Below are 25,444 nucleotides of genomic sequence, written 5' to 3' on the forward strand. Positions count from 1 at the left end.
GTGATTATTATTCATAAACAAGGCATTGAGAAAACATAATTTCCAGATTTTCCTGAGATAATTTATTCATTTTTTATAACTTAAAATCGTATTACATTTTTATAATGAAACATACACAAAATATAGGCAAGTACAAAGAATGAGCAGGCCCAAGAGAGATCGTATGTGGGATAGGGCGTTACCTTGGACTTAGATGGAGGGGGCTTCTTACTCAGCACCACATAAGCGCCCTTGGGCGTGCCATGTCTAGCTTCTGAGGGCCCTGGGAATTCCTGAATGGTGGCTCACTGACCAGTTTCTGTGTCCATTGCCATTGCCTGCTCTTTGCCTCCCTCCTCTGGGTTAATTTTACAATAAAACTGTCATTGACTTTAGGACCTGGGCCTCTCACAGTGACCCTTTCATCTCAAGATAACTGGCATTTTTCACATAAAGCCACATTCTCATTCCCCAGGAGTTAGGATGTGAACATTCATTTTGAGGAATGGACACCATTCCTGTCACTAAAGACAGTAAGAAGGGAGATCTTATAGAAGCAAAAACAAATTTAGTAGGACCTTATTTGGAGGATCTTGGAAATGCCAACTTGGTACTGAATTAGTATCACTTGTATCACTTGTCATCTTGTTGATCTTCAGTTTGCTCAAGTGGGTGCCAGTAACGTCTCCATTCGTCCCTGTCGCATGCTAGTGTATCCCAGTGGCGTCTGCTCACTCCAGGAACACAAGGAGCCTCAAACTGTTCCCATCTCATAGGTGGGCAGCCAGGTGTTCTTTTGATGTCCCATGGAATCCAGTCAGTAACGGCTCTAGTCCAGCAGTTGTCTCCATATTGCATTACATGTCTGGCCCATCTGATTTTTAACACGTTGGCAAACGATGCAGCATCCCTGATCCTCAAGGCAGCGTTCCTGATCCTCAATCATCGATGGAGGTCGGAAATCCAGATTCCTTCTCTCACTTGAGTGAAGAGTGATATTCCAAGCATGGCTCTTTCGATTCCTCTTTGGGATACCCGAATAGCATTCTCATCCTGTTTGCATAGGTACACATAACTGCTGCATTTGGAGTTGTTCATTCCATTGAGGGAAAATGGAATGTCAGGGACTAGTCTGTTTCTCATGAACATTGTCTTTGTGAAATTCAGATGCAGTCCGACCTTTCCACACTCACAGTTGAAGTTGGCCAACATTCGTGCTGCTTGGCTAATATTTGGTGTTATTAGAATGATATCATCAGCGAAGCGGAGGTGGTGTAGTTGCCGACCGTCTATCTTCACTCCCATTCCTTCCCATTCCAGTCGTCGCATGATGTTCTTGAGGGTGGCACTGAAGAGTTTTGGTGAAGTGGTATCGCCCTGCTGAACCCCTCTCTTTATGTCGATGGTCACTTCCTTGTAGAATGGTGAGATCCTGGTGGTGAATTCGTAATACAGTTCGTGGAGAATCCTGATGTACTGAGTTTGGACGCCCTGTTTGGCTAGGGCTTCGATGACTGCTTCAGTCTACTGAATTTGTAGACTTCGTAAATTTAGTAATATGGCGGTTGTTATTTTTGATGCACTTTGTTGTGCCAGGCATTGTTCTGGCTAGCTTTAAAACTTTACAAATATCTAACTTTACAAGCACCATCTCAGCTGGTCATAGCCAAATCTATAAGAAGGTAACTATAATTTGTTTTGTACCTTATAGATGAAAAAAATGAGTTAGTTCTGAGAAGTTAACTTCTTAGGAGTTAAGGAATTTGCTTAAGGCCACATGGGCGGTAGGTCTTTTACATATGTTTGCCTCTACAGCTGCATTGGTAAATATGACAGTTAAACTCATTAGCAGAAGGAATTCATAAGGGACTCATTACCAATTCAGTGTCCCTTGTGACCTGTCCCAGTAAAGGCAAGGGAGTTAACCAGCATGATGAGTTCGAGGACAGGTTCAGAGCCACCTGCTCTGAGCTGTCTGTGTAAAGTGCTCATAGTAATCAAAAAATCCAAAACCAAAAATCAGCTAACTTTCAAAAAAATTTCTTATAATTGCCAAGCTACCAAGAAATTAATCTGACTCCACTAGATTTATCATTTGTTTAGGAATAGCAAATATATTTCATTGGGGGAGGGCTGTAAGCCACTGTGGAAAGGAGTGTCTGATTTACTCTCTCTCAGTCTCCCTCTTTCTCTTTCTCTCCCCTCTTTCCAACCCCCTTTCCTTCCCTCCCTTTTCCCTCCTAACCTCATCTCCTATGCACTGAAGTCTGTATTTCTTATTTGCCAGTCACTGCCTCTGTTGTTCCATGGAGGGAGAGGTACCCTGAAGAGTGGAGAGACCACGGGTGGCCCTTTTTCTGCTTGCAACCTGTGCAGCAATCTGACCTTCCACTTCAGGGTCAAATTAATCTGTCATTAAGGAATCTGCTGTGGGTCTGAACCTGCTCCTGGACTCCCACATACAATTGTGAAAGCATGAAAAATCTATGCCTTTTGTATGTGAGTCTCCTCAAATTTTAATTTTTTAATTATAGAAAATTAAAATATGTGTGAAGTCATGTAGTTCCTGACTTTCTTTCTTTGGAACAAGGTTTTGATTATGTAGCTTCCAAAACAATTGATGGCAAATATATTTCCATCAAGTGTTAACATGCGAAGAGTAACTAATTATACACACATACACACACATTGAAGTTCTGGTCTATTGGATTTTGTGTGTGTGTGTGTGTGTGTGTGTGTGTGTGTGTGTGTGTGTTTTAGAGGCAACACCTGGCAGTGCTCAGGGCTTACTTGTTGCTCTGTACTAAGAGTTCACTTCTGGTGGGTTCAGGGGTGCTGAGGATCTAACCCAGGTCAGCTGAGTGCACGGCAAAGCCCTATTCGTTGTACTATTACTCTGGCCCCTGGGTCTGCTTTTTTCTAGTTGTATTTGCTATTCTGTAAATCTGATATTTCTTTAGGTCTTGCTCAAGATTTGAATGAACATTTAAAAATTTAGGGAACATGCTTTCAGAAAACTCAATGTCTGCTTACCAGATTCCGGTGATTCCTATGAGTGTTGCAGATATGAACTCATAAATAATGAATGAAATAGATTATGCCAGACGTGTAAGTAACAATGAAGGAAAATGATGTGGTTTTTGCTAGTGTAGTTGGAATCTATGAGCTGTAATTTTGAATGTGGCCTATGAATAACAAACTGTCAGGCTTGAAAGCATTTCTTATAGAATCTTTCTTAAAGGATTCACATATCCTTTTTGTCAGTATTGCAGGAGACATTTTTCAGTAAGAAGACACTGTTGGGTAATAAAATTAAATATTTTTTTGTATCTCATCTGAAATTTTTTGAGATTAGTTTAATATTATTTGTGTGTTGTGAGCTTTAAGTTCAGATAATTAAATCTAATGCAAGAGTTTTACAGTAACTGAGTTCTATTTAGAAACAAATAGATAACTCAGTATTTCCACCTTTGGGCTATAAAGGCACTTGGGTTCTTTTTTTGGGGGGGTAACTCATAATATATGTCTTTGTTTAACATCAAACATAACACACACAAGATCAAATTATATTTAATATCATTTTTGTAAATTCTTTATATTTGAGGGGAAAATAATCCAAAAAAGCCTGAAGCTTTTAGGGTTCAACCCTTCCTCATTATTTCCCTTCCACAGTTTCAGAATTCTCTTAATTGGCACAGATCCCTATAGGGAACCAATGTGACAATTAGAATTCTGCCCTCATTCTGAGACTCACAGGAATATATGGTGTTGAGAAATACTCTGGTTTTCTGGGTAGCATTATAAAAAGTCATTGGGTACAGCAATAACATGTTCTGTGGAAAGTCAAGTGTGCAGTGAAATGGTTTAAACCTAGGATGGAATTGATCTGCCCCTTAAGGACACAGATAAGATGCTTTTCCCCTCTACCCCTGCTATTGATTTGCTCTTGTCAAATTCCTAGCTGTATCTTTAAGCACTGACTTTTTGTTCCCTAACTTGACCCCCTTTCAGACTGTTGTTGCACTGTAGACACAACAGTTTTGGCATCTGAGGAAGATTTTAGAACTCCTACAGGTTACATTTATAGGTGGTCTGAGGATTTTATGTATCTTTTATGTAAATTTAATCTGAAACTAGGGGTATGTGGGAAAGAATAAAATATGGGAAACCTCATCTTTCAGATGTAAACACCTGCACAAGAGAACAGTGTTCCTCTTATGTCTGCCTGCCGGGGAACAGGCCTGTGGCCAGTCAGGCACGGAGTGGAGTCACCTTATCTAGTGAAGAAAGTCGTAAATCCTGGGGACTCAGGAAGATACCGCCTTCTCCCTGTGGTTGAGTGTGGGTGGACAGAGCCAGGGAGAGGTCAAGATCTAGGGCAGAGTCCGAGGGAGAGTGCACATATGGTCCACCTCTGGGAGTCACCACTGAACATGGAGCCAGAAGGAAGTCCTCAGCACCATTTGGTGTGGCCCAAACCCCACAAAAGTCTAGGATGACATAAAAATAGTCCTGCATAGCCCTGCCTGAAGGGAAGAATCTAAAATTTTTTAATATGTTTAATAGCCAGAGGAACATCAAATGCCACTTTTCACGACTCTGTCGGGAAGACAGTCTGGTTTGTGGAAGGCAAGGTTGCTCATTTAGGGACACTTTGTATGTTTTCCACATGGGTTGCACCTGAGGGTTGTTCCCTCCTAATAATGTGTTAAGAGAGCAATCTGATTGAATTAAGCTACTGAGGTTATGGATGGCTCACTTTTATTTTAAATAAATTTTGGTAAGTAGAATTTCAGGTAATAAAGGGAAAATATTATAAACTTCCTACTGCTTGGGAAGGGACTTATCTCCCAGTGCCCACAAAGTTCCAGTGTGTGGATGCTTATCGTTACTATGGGTTGATCTGTGGCAATCTCTCAGGAGGAGGCTGGAAGCCTGTCACTCTGGGTAAGTGGTTTCAGTTTAGTGTTCCCCCTAGCCAACTTCCCCAGATGCTCTCTATTCTTTAGTTTCTGAAACTATGCTCTTCCTTTCAGGCTGTGTCTTTATTCTGGTCCTGTTGGTGTGATTCAGAGGTGTCTTTAGTTCTTTCTCTGCATCCTCAGTTTTCTCCCATCTCAGCTTAGACACATTTATATATGGATAATGCTGTCATATGTCTTTGCTGTGTTACCTGTGGATGGTAAGCACAGAGGAAATATTTTAAATAGTTGAGGTTTGTTCTTCCCCATAACAACTCAAATGGAATATATTCAATTTCCTGTGATCTTCAGATTTTGCTGTATTTAAGGGGAAGAAAAGTAGCATAGTGGTTATGGGACTCGCTTCGCATGCAGTCAACCCTGGATTAATGCCCTGCACCGTATTTGGTCTCCTGAACAACTCAAGGAGTGACCCCTATACATAGAAATAGGAGTAGTCCTCAGTCACCACTGGGTGAGGTCCAAAATCCTCCTCCCCCAGTTTGGATATACTATTTGATGAAAGGAAGCGAATACTATGTGTAAATGAAGGTGGTGGTAGCGATGAAACAAACCATCACTCAAGAATTAAAACAGAAAAAGGCACCTCTGAGTTTCACTATCCCCTCTCCCTGATTTCTTGAAATTTCCTCACACTGTATTATGAACATTTTCAAACAGTCAGGAAGGTAAGAATTTTGTTGTGAATATGCTAATTATTACATTGTTGGGGGTGTCCATGTCTGGGGGTCCTAATATGTTTTTGTCCTCATATACCTTTTTTTTAAAACCAAATTGAACTGGCAAGTACTTCCTTAACTGTGTTAATAGTTGTGATAATAATGAACGTGTGTATGTGTGTGTGTGTCTGTGTGTGTGTTTCAGAGAACCATAAGCCAAATTGAACCTGGGGCTCAAACCTGAGGTTCTGTTGTACAAAACATGTTCTTTAGCCCCCCCTTTCTTTTTGCTTCTTGGGTCATACCCAGCGATGCTCAGGGGTTACTACCTGGCTCTGCACTCAGAAATCACTCCTGACGGTGCTGGAGGACCATATGGGATGCTGGGGTTTGAACCTGGGTAGGCCCCACTGTGCAAGGCAAACGCGCTACCTACTGTGCTATGGCTCAGGGCCTCTTTAGCCCTTTTTATCCTCTCCTTGACCTGACATTCTTGTCTTGCTCCTAATCCCCTACCTCTGTGGCAGACACCTTCTTCTCCTTCTCCTCCTTTTTTTCTCCTCTTCCTTCTCCTTTGCCTCATCCTCTTCCTCCTCCTTTTTCCTTCTTTCTCTTTCTTTCTTTGTCTCTCTCTTTCCTTTTGGGCCTTACAGTTTTTCGTTGTTATTATGTGTAGTTGATCTGTCCAGAGATTAGAGTTGGGTATTGGAATTTCTCACTAATCCTGTGCTGACATCTGTGTAACTCTTCAAGTATATTTGCAGTTGCTTTGTAAACTTTGTTGTCCCTTTATTTGGTACCTATATGTAGGTGAGTTAAATTCTATTTATTTATTGATCCTTTAGTCAGTATGTAATATCCCTCCCTATATTTTATTTTCTTTAGCTTGAATGCTCTTGACTGAAAGTAGGGCCATCCCTGTTTGATTGTCCTCCAGCCCTTTCCTCTGAGCCTGTGTTTATCATGAGAGCTCAAGTGTGTCACCTATAAGCAACAGAATATTGGGTTTTGGTTCCTGGTCCATCTTGCTACTTTCATTTTTTTTATCATGGCAAAGGAAAATTTTATTTTATTTTTATTTGAAACTTCATACACTGTGATTTACAAAGTTTATAACACAGTCACTTCAGGTATTCAGTGCTCCAATTCCAATCCCATCACCAGTTTGACCTTCCCTCCACAAATGCCCCAAATTACCCACCCACCATCCAGCCTGCCCTGTTAGCAGGTGTAAAATAATTTACTTTATTTTGCTTATTGTAGCATATGTCTGATAGTGGTGTTACTAAAGTCATTGTTTGAGAATTTGCTGAGCTGTTTAGGTGCCTTCTGTAATATTGTTTTTGCTCATGGGGCTTAGTGGGCTTCTATGCAACTTTCCCATCTTTTTTTAATGTTCCTACTGGGTGTCATTAGCACTGTGAGCATCAGAACCATGTCACTAGGATGCTTCAGCATCATGGCATCTCAGGCCTGCCAGGGTTAGTGTGGCAGCGGCTTGTCTTCCAGATTGATTTGGGGCCAGGCCATTTGAATGCAAGTGAAAGTAAGTGTGTGGGGGGCGGGGGGGTACAGGCGGGGGCAGTTCTAGGACCCCTATGGGCAAGGACATAGCTCCAGTGGTCTGGCCCTGGAGACCTGGTCTACCAGGTTCAGCACTGCAGTGGCTTCTCTCCCTGCTTTGTCATTTTATGGGAGAGTTTATTTCATTTATATTTAGAGAATTATTGATATGGAAGGATTTGATGCCATGTCTATTTGTGGAGCTAGTTGCCTACCTTATGTAATGCTTCCTGTTCATTGTGTCCTTTTATTGTCCTTGCCAGTGTTGGGTTAGATCCCAAACTATGTCAACTGCTGTTTTTGTTTTTAGAATATTTTTATCTCTCTTTATCTCTTTCACCCTAAGGAGTCATCTTGCTGGGTAGATGATTTTTGGTTGGGGATTTATTTCATTTAACATTTTTTGTTTTTTGGAGGGGGGTGTGATTTCATTCTTGCTTGTCGAGTTTGCTAGAGGACTCTGCTCTAATGCTTTTCCCCTTGTGTGTGAGGTGATACTTCTGTCTTGCAGCTGTTAGAGTCTGTTTCTGTCTTTGGTTCTTGCCATTTTGATTACAGACTACCTTGTAGTTTTTTTTGCATTTACTCTGGTTGTTGGGCCTCTTGGATCATTGCTCCCATCTTGCCCTGCAGGTTGGTGAAATAATTTTCACCAATTATTTCTTCAGTTAGTTTTTCTTCTCTGTGTTTCTGAAGTTGTTACTTTCAGCATTGTTAACAATTTTCTTATATTCTCTTTATCTTTACTCATTCTTTTTTCTATTTCCTATTTTTTTTTTTGCTGGAGTTTTTTTTTTACTGTGTCTTCAAGTATACAGACATGAGTTTCTGCTTCCACCATACTGTTTATAAGGCTTACTACTGCATTCTTAAATTCCTTTGCTTCTGTTTGAATAGATCTCTTTTCTTCTTTTCCATCAGGTTCTCCTCAAATTTATTGATTCTCTGCTTGAGTGTCATTTTCAAGTCATTGAACATTGATATGATACCTGTCCTAAATACTTCTTCAGGTAGGTTACAGAAATCTGATGTCTTTGGGGATTCCCTTGGGTGTTTCTTCTTCTCTGTTGGCATCTCTGTATTATTCATTTTCCCTTGTCTTAGGAGCTGCATCATCAGTGACAAGGGTTAAACTAAGACTGTGCTGTGTTTAGACAAAAATCTTGGGCTGATGCTGAAAATGAGCAGATGTCTGGAAGATTCTTCAACCTTTGCTACTACACTGACTGTGCTTATGCTCCATATTTTTTTTATGGTGCTCTTTGGTGCTGTTAATCTAGAGTCAGGATTACCAACGGAACTTGAATGTGTGAAGAGAATAAAGCCCTGTTGTGTTGCCAGGCAGTTTGGGATTTGGAAGATAACTGGTCTGTATAAAGTCTGGGTCTGTGCAAGTGGGCAGAGCCCAATTCCTCTGGGTCTGATGTCTCAGAGGGAGATTGGGTGCTGTGGGGTTTGGTAGGTGGGGAATGGGGTTAAGTTGCAAAATTTCTGACTTCAAGGCAGGGACTATAGTTACTATTTAACCGAAAAGGATTTTGATTTCTTAGACTTCAATTGCTTACTCTTTTTTTGTCTGTTTTTCTGTTTGTTTTTTGTTTTCTGGGCCATATCTTGAAGTGCTCAGGACTTACTCCCGACACCGTGCTCAGGGGTCACTCCTGGTGATGATGGGGCAACACATGCAGTGCTGGAAATTGAATCTGGGTTGACCGTGTGCAAAGCAAGTGCCTTAACCCCTGTACCTCTCTCCAACCTGCTTACTATTACTTTGAAAATTCAAATTTGTATTTTAATTTTTAGCTCTGATACACTGAAGTAGGAAAAATATTTTATTCACATGTTTTTTGTCTTTTATAATTTATTAAGTTTTTCTTTGTATTTTTGTATAATCAGTTTTCGTAAATCATCTGAAAATGAAGTCTGTTAGAAAATTAAGTCTGTTCCTCTATTTGCAAGATTTTTAAAATTTCTCCTTTGCTGTGTTTGAACCACTGCTGTCAATAGAGGACTTGCATGAATGACTTGTAGTGGCAGATAAACTACAGTAATTTTTCCAAAGCCTGATTCCACAAGGAGGAATGCTTGAGCAGTAAATTATGGGAGTGAACTTGTGTCTTCTGAGTTCTAGACAGGCCTGACTAGAAATACCAGGTTTCAGTAGGGTCTGCCTGTCCTTTGGTGAACTGTGTCTCATGGTGCAACCTGAGTCTGGAGATGAGCAGCTCTCGCCAAGGGGGTAGGTAGTCTGTCCGGCTTAGTCATCAGCACTTTCCTTTTTATTTTCCCTTTGGCACGGTAATCTGAAGACATTGCTTGTCAGAGGTTCTGTCACCTGAAAATCAAAAGTTCTCCTTCTAGCACATAGCCTGCCGACTCTCAACAGGGTGGTCAATGTTGTGCAGTCCTGAAGTGTCCTTGGACCAGCTCTGTAGGCATTGTTGTTTAGGGTTCAGTCATAAGTAAAAGTAGTGGCTTTTTGTCACCAGAACTGAATCAGGAGATCCTTAGATACTGTGAGATGTCCAAGTATCACAAAGATAATTCATAACTAACATGTGCCAAGCCCTGTGTTGAATCCCTCGCACTGCATTACTCCCAGGGCATTTGGCCTCCAAGCACTGTTGGCTCAACACCATAGCACTGGGTCTGTACCACGGGCTCAAGCATCACCAGGAGTTACTCAGCTCCTGTAAGCTCCACTGTGGGCACCCTGTAAAAATGCATGAATTCTATGAAGTTGGGTAGGTATTGGTTTATAAATCTAATTAATGATTCTGGCATAGATTTTTAACTTTGCATATGAACTGAAGTCACCTAGGAAGGAATATATGTCTGTTCCTTCCTGAATCACTGGTTGCAGGAAGAACAACATATTTGAGCTTATTCAAATAATCAGGAGAATTGTCAAAAAAAAGGAGGAGTAATATCAAATCATGGGACAGTTTTATTTGCAAAATCACAAGAGGCTTATGTTTCTTTCCACTTTCTAGACTGTATTTCTTTGCTTTTTCATCTCTGTATGGCCTGAGGTTTTGAGGAACTCCCAGATTCCCAACCGGTGCTCATGTATCCTCGGATCATCAAGAACATACTCTTTTTGCCACGGACTGGCCTATTAACTGACCCCATTTGTGCCATGTCTGTCTTTGGTGTCTAGCTCTGGCTAGGGAGCAGAATAATTTTGGGCATCCTGTGTACCAGCCCCTACTCCATCTGGTGGTGAGATTGAAGCATTTCCCAGAAGAGGCAATTCTGAGCCAGAGAGGCAGTAAAGCCTTGGTGTGAGCACAGAAGGGGCGGAGTACCAAAGGGCAGCAGGAGGGTTCTCTGACCCCTTTGGAGGAAACCTTTATAAATAGCCCAACAGTCTGTCAAAAAGTATTTTGAAGCTTTGAATAAAGAATTTTGTAGATGCAAACTGATAGTATATCTTATTTTTAACATAGAAAATCGACATCACAGTGCTGGCTTTTTCAACTTAAGGTGTATTTAGATCCCAAATTGAATTTTTATTCCTGAGCAGCAACATGATCTGATAGAAAGTGTAAGGAGTCAGGAGACCTTATTTCTTTTTTCCCTTTAGTTGTGGTGCCAGGTCTCTTTGAAACCCCCACTTAATCTTTTCAGGGTTTAGGTATATTTTTCCAAATAAGAGAACAAGACATACTGTGAATTTGAAAATAACAGTGACACAGGACATTGAGTCTTTATTCTAAAACAATTGGAACTAAGTATGTTTTAGTGGAAAAGGCAGGGAACCTGGGAATGGGGTCTTCACCCCCAAATACAATTCTAATTCATAATGTGTATTTTAATAGTCTTGTGGAATTCACACACATTTAGCTTTGAGAATCTGATTTGGGATAGTTGGAAATGATCACTCTGCACAAGAATTGCATGCTGAAAGTAGTAAAGGGACAAACATGATAACCTTTCAGTACCTGTATTGCAAACCATAATGCCGGAGAGGAGAGGAGAGGAGAGGGGAGGAGAGGAGAGGAGAGGAGAGGATGAGGGGGAGAGAAGGAAGGGGAGGGGAACATAGGAGAGGGGAGGGGAGGAAATGCCTGCCATAGAGGTAGACTGAGGATGGAAAAAAGAAACTGGGGACATTGTGGTGGGAAATGTACACTGGTGAAAGGTACACTGTTAGAACATTATATAACAGAAATCCAATCATAAACAACCTTGTAACTGTGCATCTCATTGTGATTCAATAAATTGTTTTAAAAAAAGAAATGAAAGTTAATTTTATCATATGGAAATTATGATACTTAGTAAGAGGCAGTAAATAGTGAGGTAGACTAATGTCATGATTCCAAATAAATTACAAATAGATTGAAAATAGAGTTTTCCAAAATAGTGCCTTAGTAGAGTAATAGGTGCATAAGAGAGGGAGGAGTGAATTTTCTAAGGTTATCAAAGTATTAGAAGAAGCTAGAGGAGTTTTGACAATATAGAATTGGGAATCCTTCAATAATTTTCATCCTTTAATACAGAAACCAGATACTTGTTGTTTCTTACTCAGAAATATGAAAATATTCTTATTTCCTGGTATTTCTGATTTTCAGTATTCTGATTTTTGTTGTATAATTTTGGCTGACTGTAGACAAGGGAGGAGTAGGGAGGGGGCCAGCTACTGTAGATAAGTGAGGAGTAGGAAAAATCACCGACCTCGATGGTTCACCACCTCATTGTGTCAAGAGAGTGGTAACAGTGCCAACTGGCGAAGAGCGAACCAACACACATCATTACAGCATGCCATCCACATGGCAGAGCCTGGCAAACTACCCGTGGCATATTTGATATGCCAAAAACTAACAAAAATGGGCCTCATTCCCCTGACCCTAGAAGAGCCCCCTATATGGCAGTGCTGAGAAGGATGAACAAGGAGAGGCTGCTAAAATCCCAGGGCCAAAGTAGGCTGCCAAAACGAAGGACTAAAATGACTACCTGCACTTTTAACGCACATATGCTGGCATCAGAAACATCCATTGAGGACCTGATGGTGTAAGCCCAGAAGACTAAGTACAGCGTCATAGGATCGACCAACACGAGAAGGCATCAATTACATCACTCCATTTTCCACACTGGAGAAGAACTGTTCCTCAGAACATGTGACAGTAGAGGTGTCGGTGGTGTTGGTGTCCTCATCAACATGAACTTGGCCATGAGCATTGATTTGTTTGAATGCCTAACAACTTAAATCGGATGCTCATTGACGTTTCGTGAGAGTTCAAGATGCCGCTCTAACATTCATTGATTTAAAGAAGGCCTTTGATTCTGTTGAGACTGAAGTAGTCATTGAAGGCCTAGCCAAACAGGGCGTTCAAACTCAGCACATCAGGATCCTCCGTGAGCTGTATTACAGATTCACCACCAAGATCTCACCATTCTACAAAGAAATGATTATCGACATAAAGAGAAGGGTTCATCAGGGTGACATCAACTCACCGAAACTCTTCAATGCCACCCTTGAGAACATGAAATGACTGTATGGAAGGAATGGGAGTGAAGATAGATGGTCGGCAACTACACTGCCTCTGCTTCACTGATGACATCATTCTCATAACACCAAACATTAGCCAAGTGGCATGAATGCTGGCTGACTTCGACTGTGAGTGTGGGAAGGTCAGACTGCAGCTGAATCTCACAAAGACAATGTTCATGAGAAATGGACCAGTTCCTGATGTTCCATTTGTCCTCAACAGAACAAACATCTCCGAATGCAGCAGTTATGTGTACCTAGGTCGAGAACTCAACAGACAAATGACCTGGCACCTGAACTGCACAGGAGGAAGAGAGCAGCATGGAACGCCTTCAAGAGCATTGAAGAAGTGGTTAAGAGGACTAAGAGCCTCCGGCTTTGGGCACATCTCTTCGACCCCACTGTTCTTCCTGCACTAACATATGCCTCAGAGACCTGGGACCTACAAAGACAGCATGAGAATGTTATTCAGGTATTCCAAGGAAGAATCGGAAGAGCTATGCTTAGAATATCACGTTTCACTCAAGTGAGAGAAGGAATCTAGAGTTCTGACCTCCATCGACGGTCAAAAATCAGGGACGCTGTCTTGTTTGCCAAGGGATGAGGGTGGTGGGAGGGATACTGGGAACATTAGTGGAGGAGAATGGGCACTGGTAGAGGTATGTGAACGAAATGCAAACATGAAAGTTCATAAGTTTGTAACTGTATCTCACGGTGATTCACTAATAAAAATTTTAAAAAAATCAGATGGACCGGACATGTAATGTAATTTAGAGACTAGAGCTGTTATCGACTGGATTCCATAGGATGTCAAAAGAACTGTCTGCCCACCTACGAGATGTTCAGACTTCTTCATCAAGATCCTGAACGAATGGTTTGAGTCTCTTCGTGTTCCTGGAGTGAGCAGATGCCATTGGGCTACACTAGCACGTGACAGGGACGAATGGAGACGTTACTGGTGCCTACTCGAGCAAATCGATGACAACAGGCTGACAAGTGATACAAGTGATAAAATTTTGGCTACTCAACTTTTCAGAGTATTCTTCTGGATGATATTATTGGTCTGTAGATATTTTCCTTTTCATAGAATATTGAGACTAACATATAACTCTTTTCTCCCTCTCCTACCTAATGGACATTATTGTACTCAATATTACAACTAGAAACCTATTTATTTTCATATATCACCAATGTGGAAATAATAAAATACTAAGGAAACACAAATCAGATAACATGTTTTTTCTTTCTTTGTTGAGTGACATTTATTTCAGGACTTTTGAGACTGGCCAGAAAGAGCCACATGTATACATTTATTATATGCCTATGTTTTTTAGTAATTTTACAGAATTATATGTGCAAGAAGATAATATCTTTTTTTTTGTTTGCTTTTGGGTCACACCTGGTGATGCAAAGGGGTACTCTTAGCTTTGCACTCAGGAATTACCCCTGGCGGTGCTCAGGGGACCATGTGGGATGCTGGGAATCAAACCCAGGTTGGCTGCGTACAAGGCAAATGCCCTACCCGTGTGCTATTGCTCCAGCCCCTGATAAAATCTTTTATGTGTATGTGAAATCTTAATATATTACCCACTGTGTACTAAAAAATGTGTGACTGAAAACGAAGTGATTTCCAATTATAAACTGACTTGATAGTGATAAATCTTACTGGAAGCCTCTCCTCCTAAAATAATTTTTCTGAAAATAATTTTGTGAAAAGCCTTCAAAATGATGAAGCAATGTTACTGTTTGAAGCCTAGGAATAGTTACTGATATATGTGATTCCAAATTGCTTTCTAGAATACAACTCATAATTGGGGTCCTAAATATCAGGGTTAGAGTTTCCTGCCTACAAGTTTCACCTACTCTTGTTGGTCCAGACCAATATCATGGATTGCTGTTTCCAGCCAGGGAAAGAGAAACTAAAATAGTCCATATTATACAGAAATGAGTTCCACACAAGTAATCAGATGAACGGGTATCACTGTATCACTGTCATCCCCTTGTTCATCGATTTACTCGGGCACCAGTGACGTCTCCATTCATCCCAGCCTTGAGATTTTAGCAGCCTCTCCTTACTCATCCTTCCCAATGATTGGAAGCTCTTTCAGGGTCAGGGGAATGATACTTGTTATTGTTACTGTATTTGGCATATTGAATACGTCATGGGAGCTTGCCAGGCTGTTCTGTGTGGGCGGGATACTCTTGGTAGCTTGCCAGGCTGAGAGGCACCTATATCTATATCATCTATATCTATATCTATACCTATATCATCTATATCTATCTATATCTCCCTATATCTTTCCCTTTATGATGAATAGGTAGGGAGCATCAAACATCTCTTGGTGTGTAAAAGCCTCATGTGATAGAAATTGTTCCCGGACAAGCACAGTGTTGGCGAGGCTTTCACGTTGAGTGCCGCACAGACACACCAGCCTCTTCTCTCTAAACCGGCAGCCAGATTCTCCAGTGTCAGCCAGGACGTGTCCAGCCTGCACGGTGCTTTTCGTTAGCTCCTCGCCTTGCTCATTAACACCAGGACCATTCTCCTGAAGGAAGCATAGCACCATTCAGCATCCTTAGCTCTTCAGCTGCATTTAAAACAAAACAAAGCAAAAACTACTACTTTCTGTTCTATTTTTTTTTGGCTACACTAGCTTGTTTGTTGTTTGTCAAAACCCAGAAATTCTCCACTTCAGGACCTTTGCCACTGCTGGGGCCTTTCCCTAGATGTTCTTTCTATGGCCAACTCCTCAGACACGTCTTTTTTTTTTTTATGGTTTTGAGGTCATATCTGGAGATGCTCCTGGCTTTGCATTCGAGAGTCACTCCTGGACTCAGTTGATCATATAGGATGCAGAGGAACTGGGTGCAAGGTGAATGCCCTACATACTATACTATCTCTCCAGTCTCTTTTTCCTTCTGGTCTTTAATCAAAAAATCTCCTTGCTTTTCTGAAATCCAGTCTAACATTTTCCCTCCCACCCACAAATCACATTTCACTTCTCATTTATTGTTTCTTCTTAAAAATTGCCACTAACACAAGGAGTGTTACATCATTCTCTAAAAAATCTTTTTATAAATGATTATTTTTCCCCTTTATCTACCCTTTTGATGTTATTGTGCAGTGACTGGAGGTCACACACACTTGGTTGCATTGCTCACACATACTTGATTGCTGTGCTCAGACACTTTCCATGGAGTGTTCACTGTTTACATCCTTGCACACTTAGTTGTGATAGTTATTGGGTATTTCACACTCTATTTTCAGTGCTCCTGCATTTGCCTGTGACAAAGAGTATCCCAGATAGAAGTACTACTGGAATTACACTCAGCATGTAATGCAGTTATACGGATTCAAATTTTGGTCTCATGAATTCTATCATTGAGCAATCTCTAGCCCCTAGATCATTCTTTTTCTGTTCTTTATGGCACTGATGGTGTCTATTCAGTTCTCCTCTACCTAATCGCTAGAATGATCTGTCAACATATCATATTCCCTGGGAGACACATGGCCCACACCCAGGCTTTGAGACCCTGCTCCGTCAGAATCTCTGTCAAACACATGTCCTGCCCTTGGTGTGGGGTGAGATGGAGATTTTGGCAACTCTTAGGTAAAAGAGTTGACGATATTGAGTTTCTTCTCTTCCTGGCTGTTAGTGAACCCCAAATCAGTGAAAGCTTAGAATCAAAAGATACTGAGAAAACAAAAGAAGGGAATAAGTGAGTCATTATTCTTACAAAGAGCAGAATAAGAAGGTATCCTTTGGTTCAAATCCATAATTATAGAAACATTTTAAGACTTTTACAAAGCTTTAAAATTTAAAGAACTGTGGTTTACAAAGTTATTGATCGTTGAGTCATAGGCATACAATATTACAACAGCAATCCCACCACCAGTGTCATCTTTCCTCTGCCAGTGTCCCAATGCTTCCTTCTGCCACCCCCCACTCTGCAGCCCAGACCCCCAATACCACCTCTCACTGCGTACTACCTTGACAGGTACATTTCCAAGTTTGGTGGATGTAGTTTAGACCTAATGTTTTCATTGTTTTTGAGCTGTGCTTTGGATGAACACTGGATAAACAGCAAGGACCTGTGTCAACAGAGATATGCATGTTTGTTAAAAGTCAATACAACCTTAATTTAATATGTGGAGGAAATAGACCGTGCTCCTGAATGGGAAACTTTTCCCATATTTATTTTTAATATAACAGAATCCTAATAAAAATACCTGTGAAGTTTTTATACTCTTATTTAACCTACCAACTCCTTTCAGAAAAATAACCTCCATGCTCTCCTGGAAATCTGTTATCTTCAAACAAAGCAGCAGAAAGAGCCCGTAATTGTACCTTAGTCTAGTAAACCTCTAGGTGGGCCCTTGTCCCTGGGGCTCAGTATGGGTCTGTTTTGGAAAACCCTGTTCTAGAACATGTCTGAGTATTGGCTTCCTTTGGCACCCTGGACAGGGAGTTGTCAGAATCCCCGCCTCCTCACCCTCTGCCTTGGAAATGCTTCGTGATAACTACGATGCTGCCACACACTTAACATGCTTTTTGGTTCCATAACAACCCAAGATCTCCAGGTTCTAATTATAAACTGCATGCATAGCTAGGAGGTTTTGGAGCAGTTATTTTTAAAAAAATGAGTGAAGGAGGTACTTATGGTAACCAATATAATACACATTATAAAAGAGCTTTAATTTTGTATGTGTGGGTGTGGACACACATAAAAAATTTGTCAGCATATAAATAGGAAAAACAATAGTCTGATAATACTAAGGTAAGTGAGTTTTTAACATTTTTTTAGTATATTAAATGATTGCTTAGCAAATAGCACTTGGAAAACCATTTGGGGGGGATATCTAAAATGAGATAGATAATAATAAACTCTTGTACACAGATAAATTTCAGAAAGAGATTAGACTGCAAAGTGGAAAGTTTTAAAAATCACACACACATAAATATAGGAAAGAAGTAAAACTGAATAACAGAGACATTTGGGGCTTATGAGGTCTTGGGGAAAATGCACACTTAATCAGTGTCCCAAAAATATCTCTGATCAAAATAAAATCTTAATCTCTGGCTGAGAGCCTAGAATCTTCCTAAACACTTAAGGTCAGTGACCTAAGGCAAGTGTTGTGCTTTCATTTGTACATTTTGTTTGCAGATACAGTGCAGCACTGATTCCTCTAGGGCAAGAAGCACAGAGGTCATGACCTGGAGCCAGTGCCTGGTCTAAATTCTGGCTCTGGACCTTTCCATCTGTGTGACATTGAGCAAGTTTATAAGCTTTCTCTGCATTAGCTTTCTCACTATAAAAGATGATGAGAATAGGACTAGCCAAATAGTACAGGAGGTAAGGACACTTGTCTTATGTGCAGTCAAACCTGGTTCAATCCCTGGCACCACTCTGAGCTTTGAGTGATCCCTGAGTACAGAGCTCAGAATAAGTCCTGAGCACAGAGAGATACAACCCCAAAACAAACAAACAAAAAATGAGAACAGTGGCAACCACGTCTTTGCTGAATTGTTTTTACCATGATATTTACAGTGTTTTAAAATGACACCAGCACATGATAGATGGTCAATGGATGTTGAAATGCCCTAAGTCTTCTTTGGTATATAATAATTCTTGGACTCCCAAGGTTAACAAGAAAATGAAACCCCTCAAAGACAACTGGTGATATATTTTGAAAACTGAGAGATACAGTTCATCAATCTGTTTTACTTCTGTCCTTTGAAAGATTAAAAACCCCTGCACAGGGTTAAGTCTGTTGGCACATCCACTGTAGGTAAGTTATGTGAGCTGATGAAACAAGCAGAAGGAAATCTAGTCACTGAGGTCAAAGTTAAGCACATATGTTTTGTGCAATCCTGCCTCATTATATTGATTATGATACAAGGAAAATGTTTTACTTGTCACCGAAATCTGTTTTTTAATGAAAACTGGGATCAGCAGTTGTTCTATGCAGGCAGCTTTGTTGTGGATTTAATTAAATATGGCATTCCATTATGTGTGTTTCTCTATCCTGGATGCACTGTGATTGGAATGTGAAGGTTGGGCGGAAGCAAGCAGCAGAACAACATATCACTGGGCAGAATGGAGGAGGTGGGGCAGGATCCATCTGTGCTCACGGGTAGGAGGACTGATGGGGGCTGGCAGAGGGTCTGGCTGGGCACAACCTCCACACCATCCTTACCATCTCGACTGCAGGAATCAGCTGCCCTTACCCTGGCATGTTTTTCTACTTAAAACTGGGGAAAAGGTATGAAAAAAAAGCTGGCATATTTATGTTGCCTGGCCAGGAAGTGAGTTCTAGCACTGTCTCTCTGAGGACAGTTGGGCATCTTTGGAGTGATCTTTATTAGAACCAGTGTGAATCTCTCAGGTTGTGAAGAAAATGTCATATGGGCTAGAGAGACAGTACAGGGAATAAGGTGCTTCTCTTGTACACATGTCTCATGCAGACCCTGTTTAGAACCCCAGAACTGTGTAGAGTCTCTCTAGCACTGAGCACAGAGTCAGGAGTAGCCCTGGCAACCACAGGGTATGGCCCCGAAACAAGCACAAACTAAAAATTTTGAATAGCAAGTTTGAGAAAGTTGGAAGTTTATGTTAAGCCATCTTTAGTTTACCTCTGTGAATTATTAATAGTGATCTAAACATGTTCACATTATTCCAGTAAAACTGGACCTGTTCACCAAGGTACTAATTTTTTTTTTAATTTAAGAAAGAGATAGCCTCTAGGAATGAAGGAACTTAAGAATTTGGAAGATATTGAAAGTTATTAATGACAGGAAAAATGCCCTTAAATATTGGCTCATGAAGAGTTCTCTTGGGAAAAATATATTAAGATTCACTGTATCACTGTCATTGTTCGTTGATTTACTCGAGTGGGCACCAGTAATGTCTCTGTTCCTCCCAGCCCTAAGATTTCAACAGCCTCTCCTTACTCGTCTTTCCCAATGGTTGGAGGCTCTTTCAGGGTCAGGGGAATGAGACCTATCATTACTGTTTTTGGCATATCGAGTACACCACAGGTAGCTTGCCATGGGGGCGGGAAACTCTTAGTAGCTTGCTGTACTCCCTGAGAGGTATGTATATATATATATATGTATATGTATATATATCTATGATTTTTGCCTACTGATTGAACTCCATCAAATATGGAAAATGGGTAGGGAGTGTCTTATAATGGTCTGGAAAGCAGCCTGGAGTGTGTCAGCGGTTGGCTAGTGGAGGTCAGCTGCCAGGGCTGGGTCCCTTGGGGCGGTGAGAGTTCTTACCCAGCCCCCTCTGGGGCATCCCAAGTGAAAACAGCTTGGCGAGGAGTCTGAAGAAGCAGAAGTAGCCCGAAGTGGATATTAAGATTATGTGGTAGTAAATATGCATTCTTAAATGTGATCAAGAAAAGTGGTTGAAAGAAATTAGCCTAAAATTTAACAAACCAGTCAGTTGCCAAGAAGCACTGATGGATCCAGGGCCGCAGCTGTGGGTTCAGGAGGACACAGTAATCCTTGTTGCAGTTTCTCCATGCCGACTGTCAGCTGATCAGCTCGTGCAGAAACATCAACCAGACAATATCTAGTGAAACAACTTGTTCTTAGGATCTCACAAGAAGCATTTTATTAAATAAATAATTATAGCTGTTAATACTAAAATAAGTAAATGTAATTTTTTGCTCTCTAAGAAGAAATGTTTTAAAAATCTGGCCAAAAGGCCAGAGGGAAATGCACGAGGTGGAGAGAGAGGCAGGCAGTGAGGCTGGGGTAAAGGGAGTATAAGGTTCCTTCTGCATGTATGACTCAAACTAGTATTTAATAGCTTTAGCTTAAAAGAAGTGTGAAGCCACTAAGTGTGAAGTGACAATCAGTATCCCATATGTTAAAAGTATTCTCTATGTGCAAGAATGCTTTTAGGGCAAGCTTGGGTCAATAGGGAAACCATTTGAGGTAAATTGAGACTGAGCAGGAGAGAGGTGCTTGGGTGATGATGGAGAGGCTGAAATGGTGAGAAGCAGATGGATTCTAGAATGGTTGGGGGAAGGGAAAATGAAGTGGGTATTTGGATGGAGGGAAAGGACACAATTAGAGAAAGGGGAATTCAGTTGAACCGTCAAGTTTTTGAGAGGGTGACCCAGTTGATAGAGGAGCTATTGACAAGTCTGAGCTTCTGGGAAGGATGCAGGTTTGAAGATGAAGTCCTGAACGACTTTTGCACTGTTTGTCAGGGTGGTGAGGAGTTGTCGTGGCTTTTGGGTTTAAACTTTAGATGAGAGCTGCCTCAGAGATTTGGGAACTACTCATGTTCAGGTTGTAATTGAAGTTATGGACGGAATGCAGATACTTTGTGTAAATATAGAAGGCTCTGAGGGCTTCCAACACAGAAAGGGTGATGGAGAAGAACCTAAAACTGGAACAGAGCAAGGGAAACCTGAAGAGCAACTGGAAAGCCAGTAGTCATGACAAGGAAGGGAGCCTGAGGAGATCGAGGGGTGTCATCATGTGCTTTCCTCACACTGAGAACAGCTGAGTAGCCTCAGAGTTGAAACTCCATCTGGGTGTTCAGTTTTCTTGCTTCTGTTGAAATGGACTGAGCTGAGAGGAAAACATTAAACTTTGGAACAAGAGTAAAAACTTGCTATTTGTTTTTATATAAGATAATCCATTAGCAAAGCCTTGAGTTTCACTGGGGGTTTAGAATGCTGACATCATATACTGTTTTTTTTTCTGGAGAAAGTTCATTTAGTTTCACTTTCTAACAAACTTAACTTCAGCAGTAGATGAGGTTATAAAATCAGAATAAAGACTCATGAACTAAAGTGATACCAGGATTAAAAGGACGAAGTAGACCACCAGCAATTTCCCTCTCTGACATCTCTCTGCTTAAGTCCTATATGTTTATTTTAGCAAGATTTTTTTCTATAATGAAATGCTGATAATGTGACCAGTGATTTCCATTTGGGTGATGCTGATGCTGAGCTTGACATGAAAGGGAAGTCTCCCTCTTTGGACTCTCATGTCTCAGTAAATTCCTGAGTAAGTTTACTGAGAAACGTCAGTGACATTCTCAGCAATTTAAATGATTTATATGACTTGTGACTGAGGGAAACCTTATATGAGTGAAGTGCATCAGAGAAGGATTTTTAGATGGTGTTATCTGAGATCTTGGGAAACAGAACTTCCCCTGGAAATTTCTAGAAAAATAAGCTACTTTTTAATAGATTTTTTAAACCTTAGAGTTAAATTTTAAAAGCCTGTCAAAATACAATGTCAAATAATGTTGCTTGCTAAATTTTGTCTATTTCATTTAAATAAACATAATACTTGTGTAACTGTTTTCTTTGACATGTTGGTTGTCCAAGCCAGGTATCTTGGTGGGGTGCGGGTACAATGTACTTCATGTGAGTAATGTTTCTTTTCTTGGGATACACACTGAGTTAACCTCATTGGACTTTTCCCCAGGAATTGATGCGTGTACGTGGTGGGTCATTATGCTGCTGCACCTGTGTAGTGTGAAGGTCAGTGTTTTTCTGATTATAAGAACCCATTCATGTCATTCCATTATAAACCCACTTCACTCATAATGGAATGTGCCACTGCCCATTGCGGTTGCCCTGCCCAGGATTTCTCTCAGGTACGGCCCTGGCATTTGGGATCCATTTTCCCCCTCCACTGCCTGCTGCCGCACTGACATGAGGACTCCATTGGGGATGATGTTCTTTGCATGTCAGATTCTTCTTTTGTGTTGTGAATATACTGCTTTCACAAATGAATTTGTATGGAAATTCCCTATGATGGTTCTTCCAAAATTTTTCAAGATATGTGTTTCTTACAGTTGATAGAAACATTCAAAAATTTGCTGGGAGACCAGAGCAATAAGTTTTCCTGCTAACTCAAAGTCTGCCTGTCCCTCTTCCTACCACGTATATAATATACACACCCTGGTAAGATGCCATCTCACTAGAAGGAGGTTCTTACAGCTTGGTGGTTCCTCCTGGGAAGAGCTTTCAGTCCCCCTAGACCCTTCTGCCCCAAGTCCCCTCTTCATGTGTTTCAACTTATAACTTTTGGTGATAGCCAATGATCACAAATGACATTTCCTGCACACTATGCATTCTGAGTTCTATTGGATGATTTTTCTGCTTTTCTACATTTGTGGTTGTCTACTTTTAATAATTTGAAGAGGTGGGTCCAACTTGCTCCCAATCTCAAGAATATAAGGAACAAAGGATGGAGTCACAACTCCAAAGTCTCCCAGCTGGTAAGAAGCAGGAATTTGGAGACCTCCCTTTTAGATGCCAGCATCCTTGTCCTACCGATGATCCAGGAATATGCACACAACCATTCCTTGAAAGAAGACTTTGTTTTAAAAAATAAGGGCCAAAGAAATAATATAGTAGGTTGGGTGCTTGCTGTGCATGTGACTGATGATGGTTCCGTCCTCATACCACAGGTTGTCCCCTGAGCACTGCCAGTAGTGATTCCTGAACAAAGAGCTAAGTCAAACCCCTTGAACTCAGGCCTTATCTTCTCCCACAGGGCACTTTATAATCCAGAAATATGCACACAACCATTCCAAATTCTCCTAAATTGAGTGGAGAGTTTGGAATTTTCCTGATTGTTAAGTTTAAAATAACATGATTTGGGAATGAGCATTTCACATATCGTCATTAAGTGAATACTTAATTATGTGCTGTCAGGTGTTATGGGATAGTGACTATACAGTGACATCAAATTATTTTTTGTTTCATGTTCCAGCATGTTTTCCCATCTGAGCTGCCTCCTCGTGTCTAAACTTGCTAGAAGCTTTATGTCTAGGTTCACTCAGCTATTCTACCCTTGAACTTTCTCCATTTTAGTAAAGCTGAAGGGTCACTTTGAGCACAGAGCCAAGAATATCCCCCAAACACCACTAGAGACCGTCTTCAAGTCCCCCAACATGAAAATATAAATAAATATTACCAAGAAATTCCTTTGCATCTATGTAACATTCTTCAAAAGTGCCCCTTTTTCTTCTTTCCAGGATGAGTGTCCTTGGAAACTTAGGGCTTCTCATCCTAGAGAATCATAGCTGACGTTTGTCAGATTCAGTAGTGGGGCAGGAGAGATAGTACAGAGGATAAGGTGCTTACCTTGCCTTCCCATCCGGGTTCAACCCCCGGCAGCCCATTTGGGCCTGAGCCTGCCAGAAGTGATTGCTGAATGCAATCAGGAGTAAGCCCCGTACAGCTCTGTGTGCATTCGCCCTCCCCCCCCCACCCCCGCTGTCAGCCACCCCCCCAAACAAAACAAACACACATACAAAACAGAAAACTATATTCATCAAAAATGCTAAATTTGCGCACAGATTATCTCAGGGGATTTTATTTAATAATCCAGGACATTCTGCCTTGACGTTTATATGGGTGAGTACTCCCTGATTGTCAGGACAGTGTATACTGACATCACTACTCAGGCTCCCAAGATGTAGTCTGTGAACCGTCACCAGAATCACTTCTTGCATGTTGATGATCTGGAAGGAAATAACACAGCATCCTATTTCCATTCTATCAAAGTAAGTGCTTTTATAAAAGGTGAATTTCTTTGAAATACAAGTTTTACCACTCAAGGGGAATTATATTCTCTATAGTTTCTTTGAGGAATCAACTCTAGAAAGGGAGATAAAAAACAGACCTTTTGTGTAAGACCATGCACACTGCATAGCTACTTTCTTGAGATAGCATGTCACCAAAATTGTCATGTGTAACTCCTCTTTTGAGCTTTTCTTTTTTGAAGAGATATTCAATAAGTTGTTTGCTTTAAGCAAAAGAGTGCCAGTTTTGTATACCATCACATACATCTATCTGGCCTGGTTGTGCTGGGATTAGAGCCCAGAATTTTCTTTTTTAACAAGAACTGGAGGTCCCCTCATATTTCATTCCCCTTTCATGATTGTTTCCACACCATAAAATTTCTGGAAAATATTACATTGCTGGTGTTCTGCAGCTGTAATGTTGTGTGTCAGCAGATATGAGCCCTGAGTTTGCTCTGCTAGCTTGCTTTATAAAACTTGTTTTACACAGTTTTAAACAATAATTCAGTGTTTTCATGGTCACAATAAATATAAACCATAAACATGTATTTGCTTTTTTTCTGTTGCAGAGATTTTTGGTACAACACGCAATTGTGGAACATTGTATTCTCCTTAAATTTCCTACGTTTTACTTATTTTTGCATTATATTTATTTTTAGTGGAATCACCTATGAATTGCAAGGTGATTCATAATTGAGTTCCATGTGTGAAATGTTCCAACACCAGTCCTTTAATCAGCATCCATTCCCTCAACGACTGTTCCCAAATTTCCCTCTTGCCTCTTCTCCCTCACTCCCAGTCAGATTATCCTGCATTACTCTCACCTTAAGTGGCCCATGAACTGCTAGAAATTTTAAGTGAGATCTGGGGTAATGGACCTGCAATACAAGCTCAGAGTGGCGTGGACATTTTAGTTGGAGGCAGGGACCAGTTGTTTGTTATTCGCTAGGCACCTATTGATTGAACACCTCACTCCTACCAAGCAAAGACCTGTGAACAATACAGTAGTCCCCTGCCCTGTGGACACTAGTTGGGAGGAGACAGTGGTCAGAAAATGAAAGCCGCAAATACATTACATAATTTTAGGAACTAGGAAATATGCAGAAGAAATAATCAGGACAGGGATAAGTGGAGAAGGTAGAGCTCAGGAATACCCTGTGTTCACTTGTTGCACTTTCTGTTCTGTTGCACCCTGT

General features: G+C 40.9%; 1 protein-coding gene across 9 annotated transcripts in view; it reads left to right on the top strand.

Annotated features, from left to right (window-relative positions):
• The window catches only part of HECW1 (HECT, C2 and WW domain containing E3 ubiquitin protein ligase 1), a 268,709-nt gene that overhangs the window by 70,660 nt on the left and 172,605 nt on the right, over positions 1-25,444 (top strand). For 6 of the 9 annotated variants that reach the window (XM_055124933.1, XM_055124931.1, XM_055124935.1 and 3 more), the window contains 2 exons: positions 8,105-8,193; positions 22,139-22,194. The exons of 1 other annotated variant lie outside the window; for it this stretch is intronic. In XM_055124933.1, coding sequence (XP_054980908.1) covers positions 8,105-8,193; positions 22,139-22,194 — 145 coding nt within the window. The remainder of the gene's footprint in view (positions 1-8,104; positions 8,194-22,138; positions 22,195-25,444) is intronic. 2 more of the 9 variants (XM_055124938.1, XM_055124939.1) reach the window with 2 other exon arrangements.

Source organism: Sorex araneus, chromosome 2 (genome assembly GCF_027595985.1).
Source record: "Sorex araneus isolate mSorAra2 chromosome 2, mSorAra2.pri, whole genome shotgun sequence".
Lineage (NCBI taxonomy): Eukaryota > Metazoa > Chordata > Mammalia > Eulipotyphla > Soricidae > Sorex > Sorex araneus.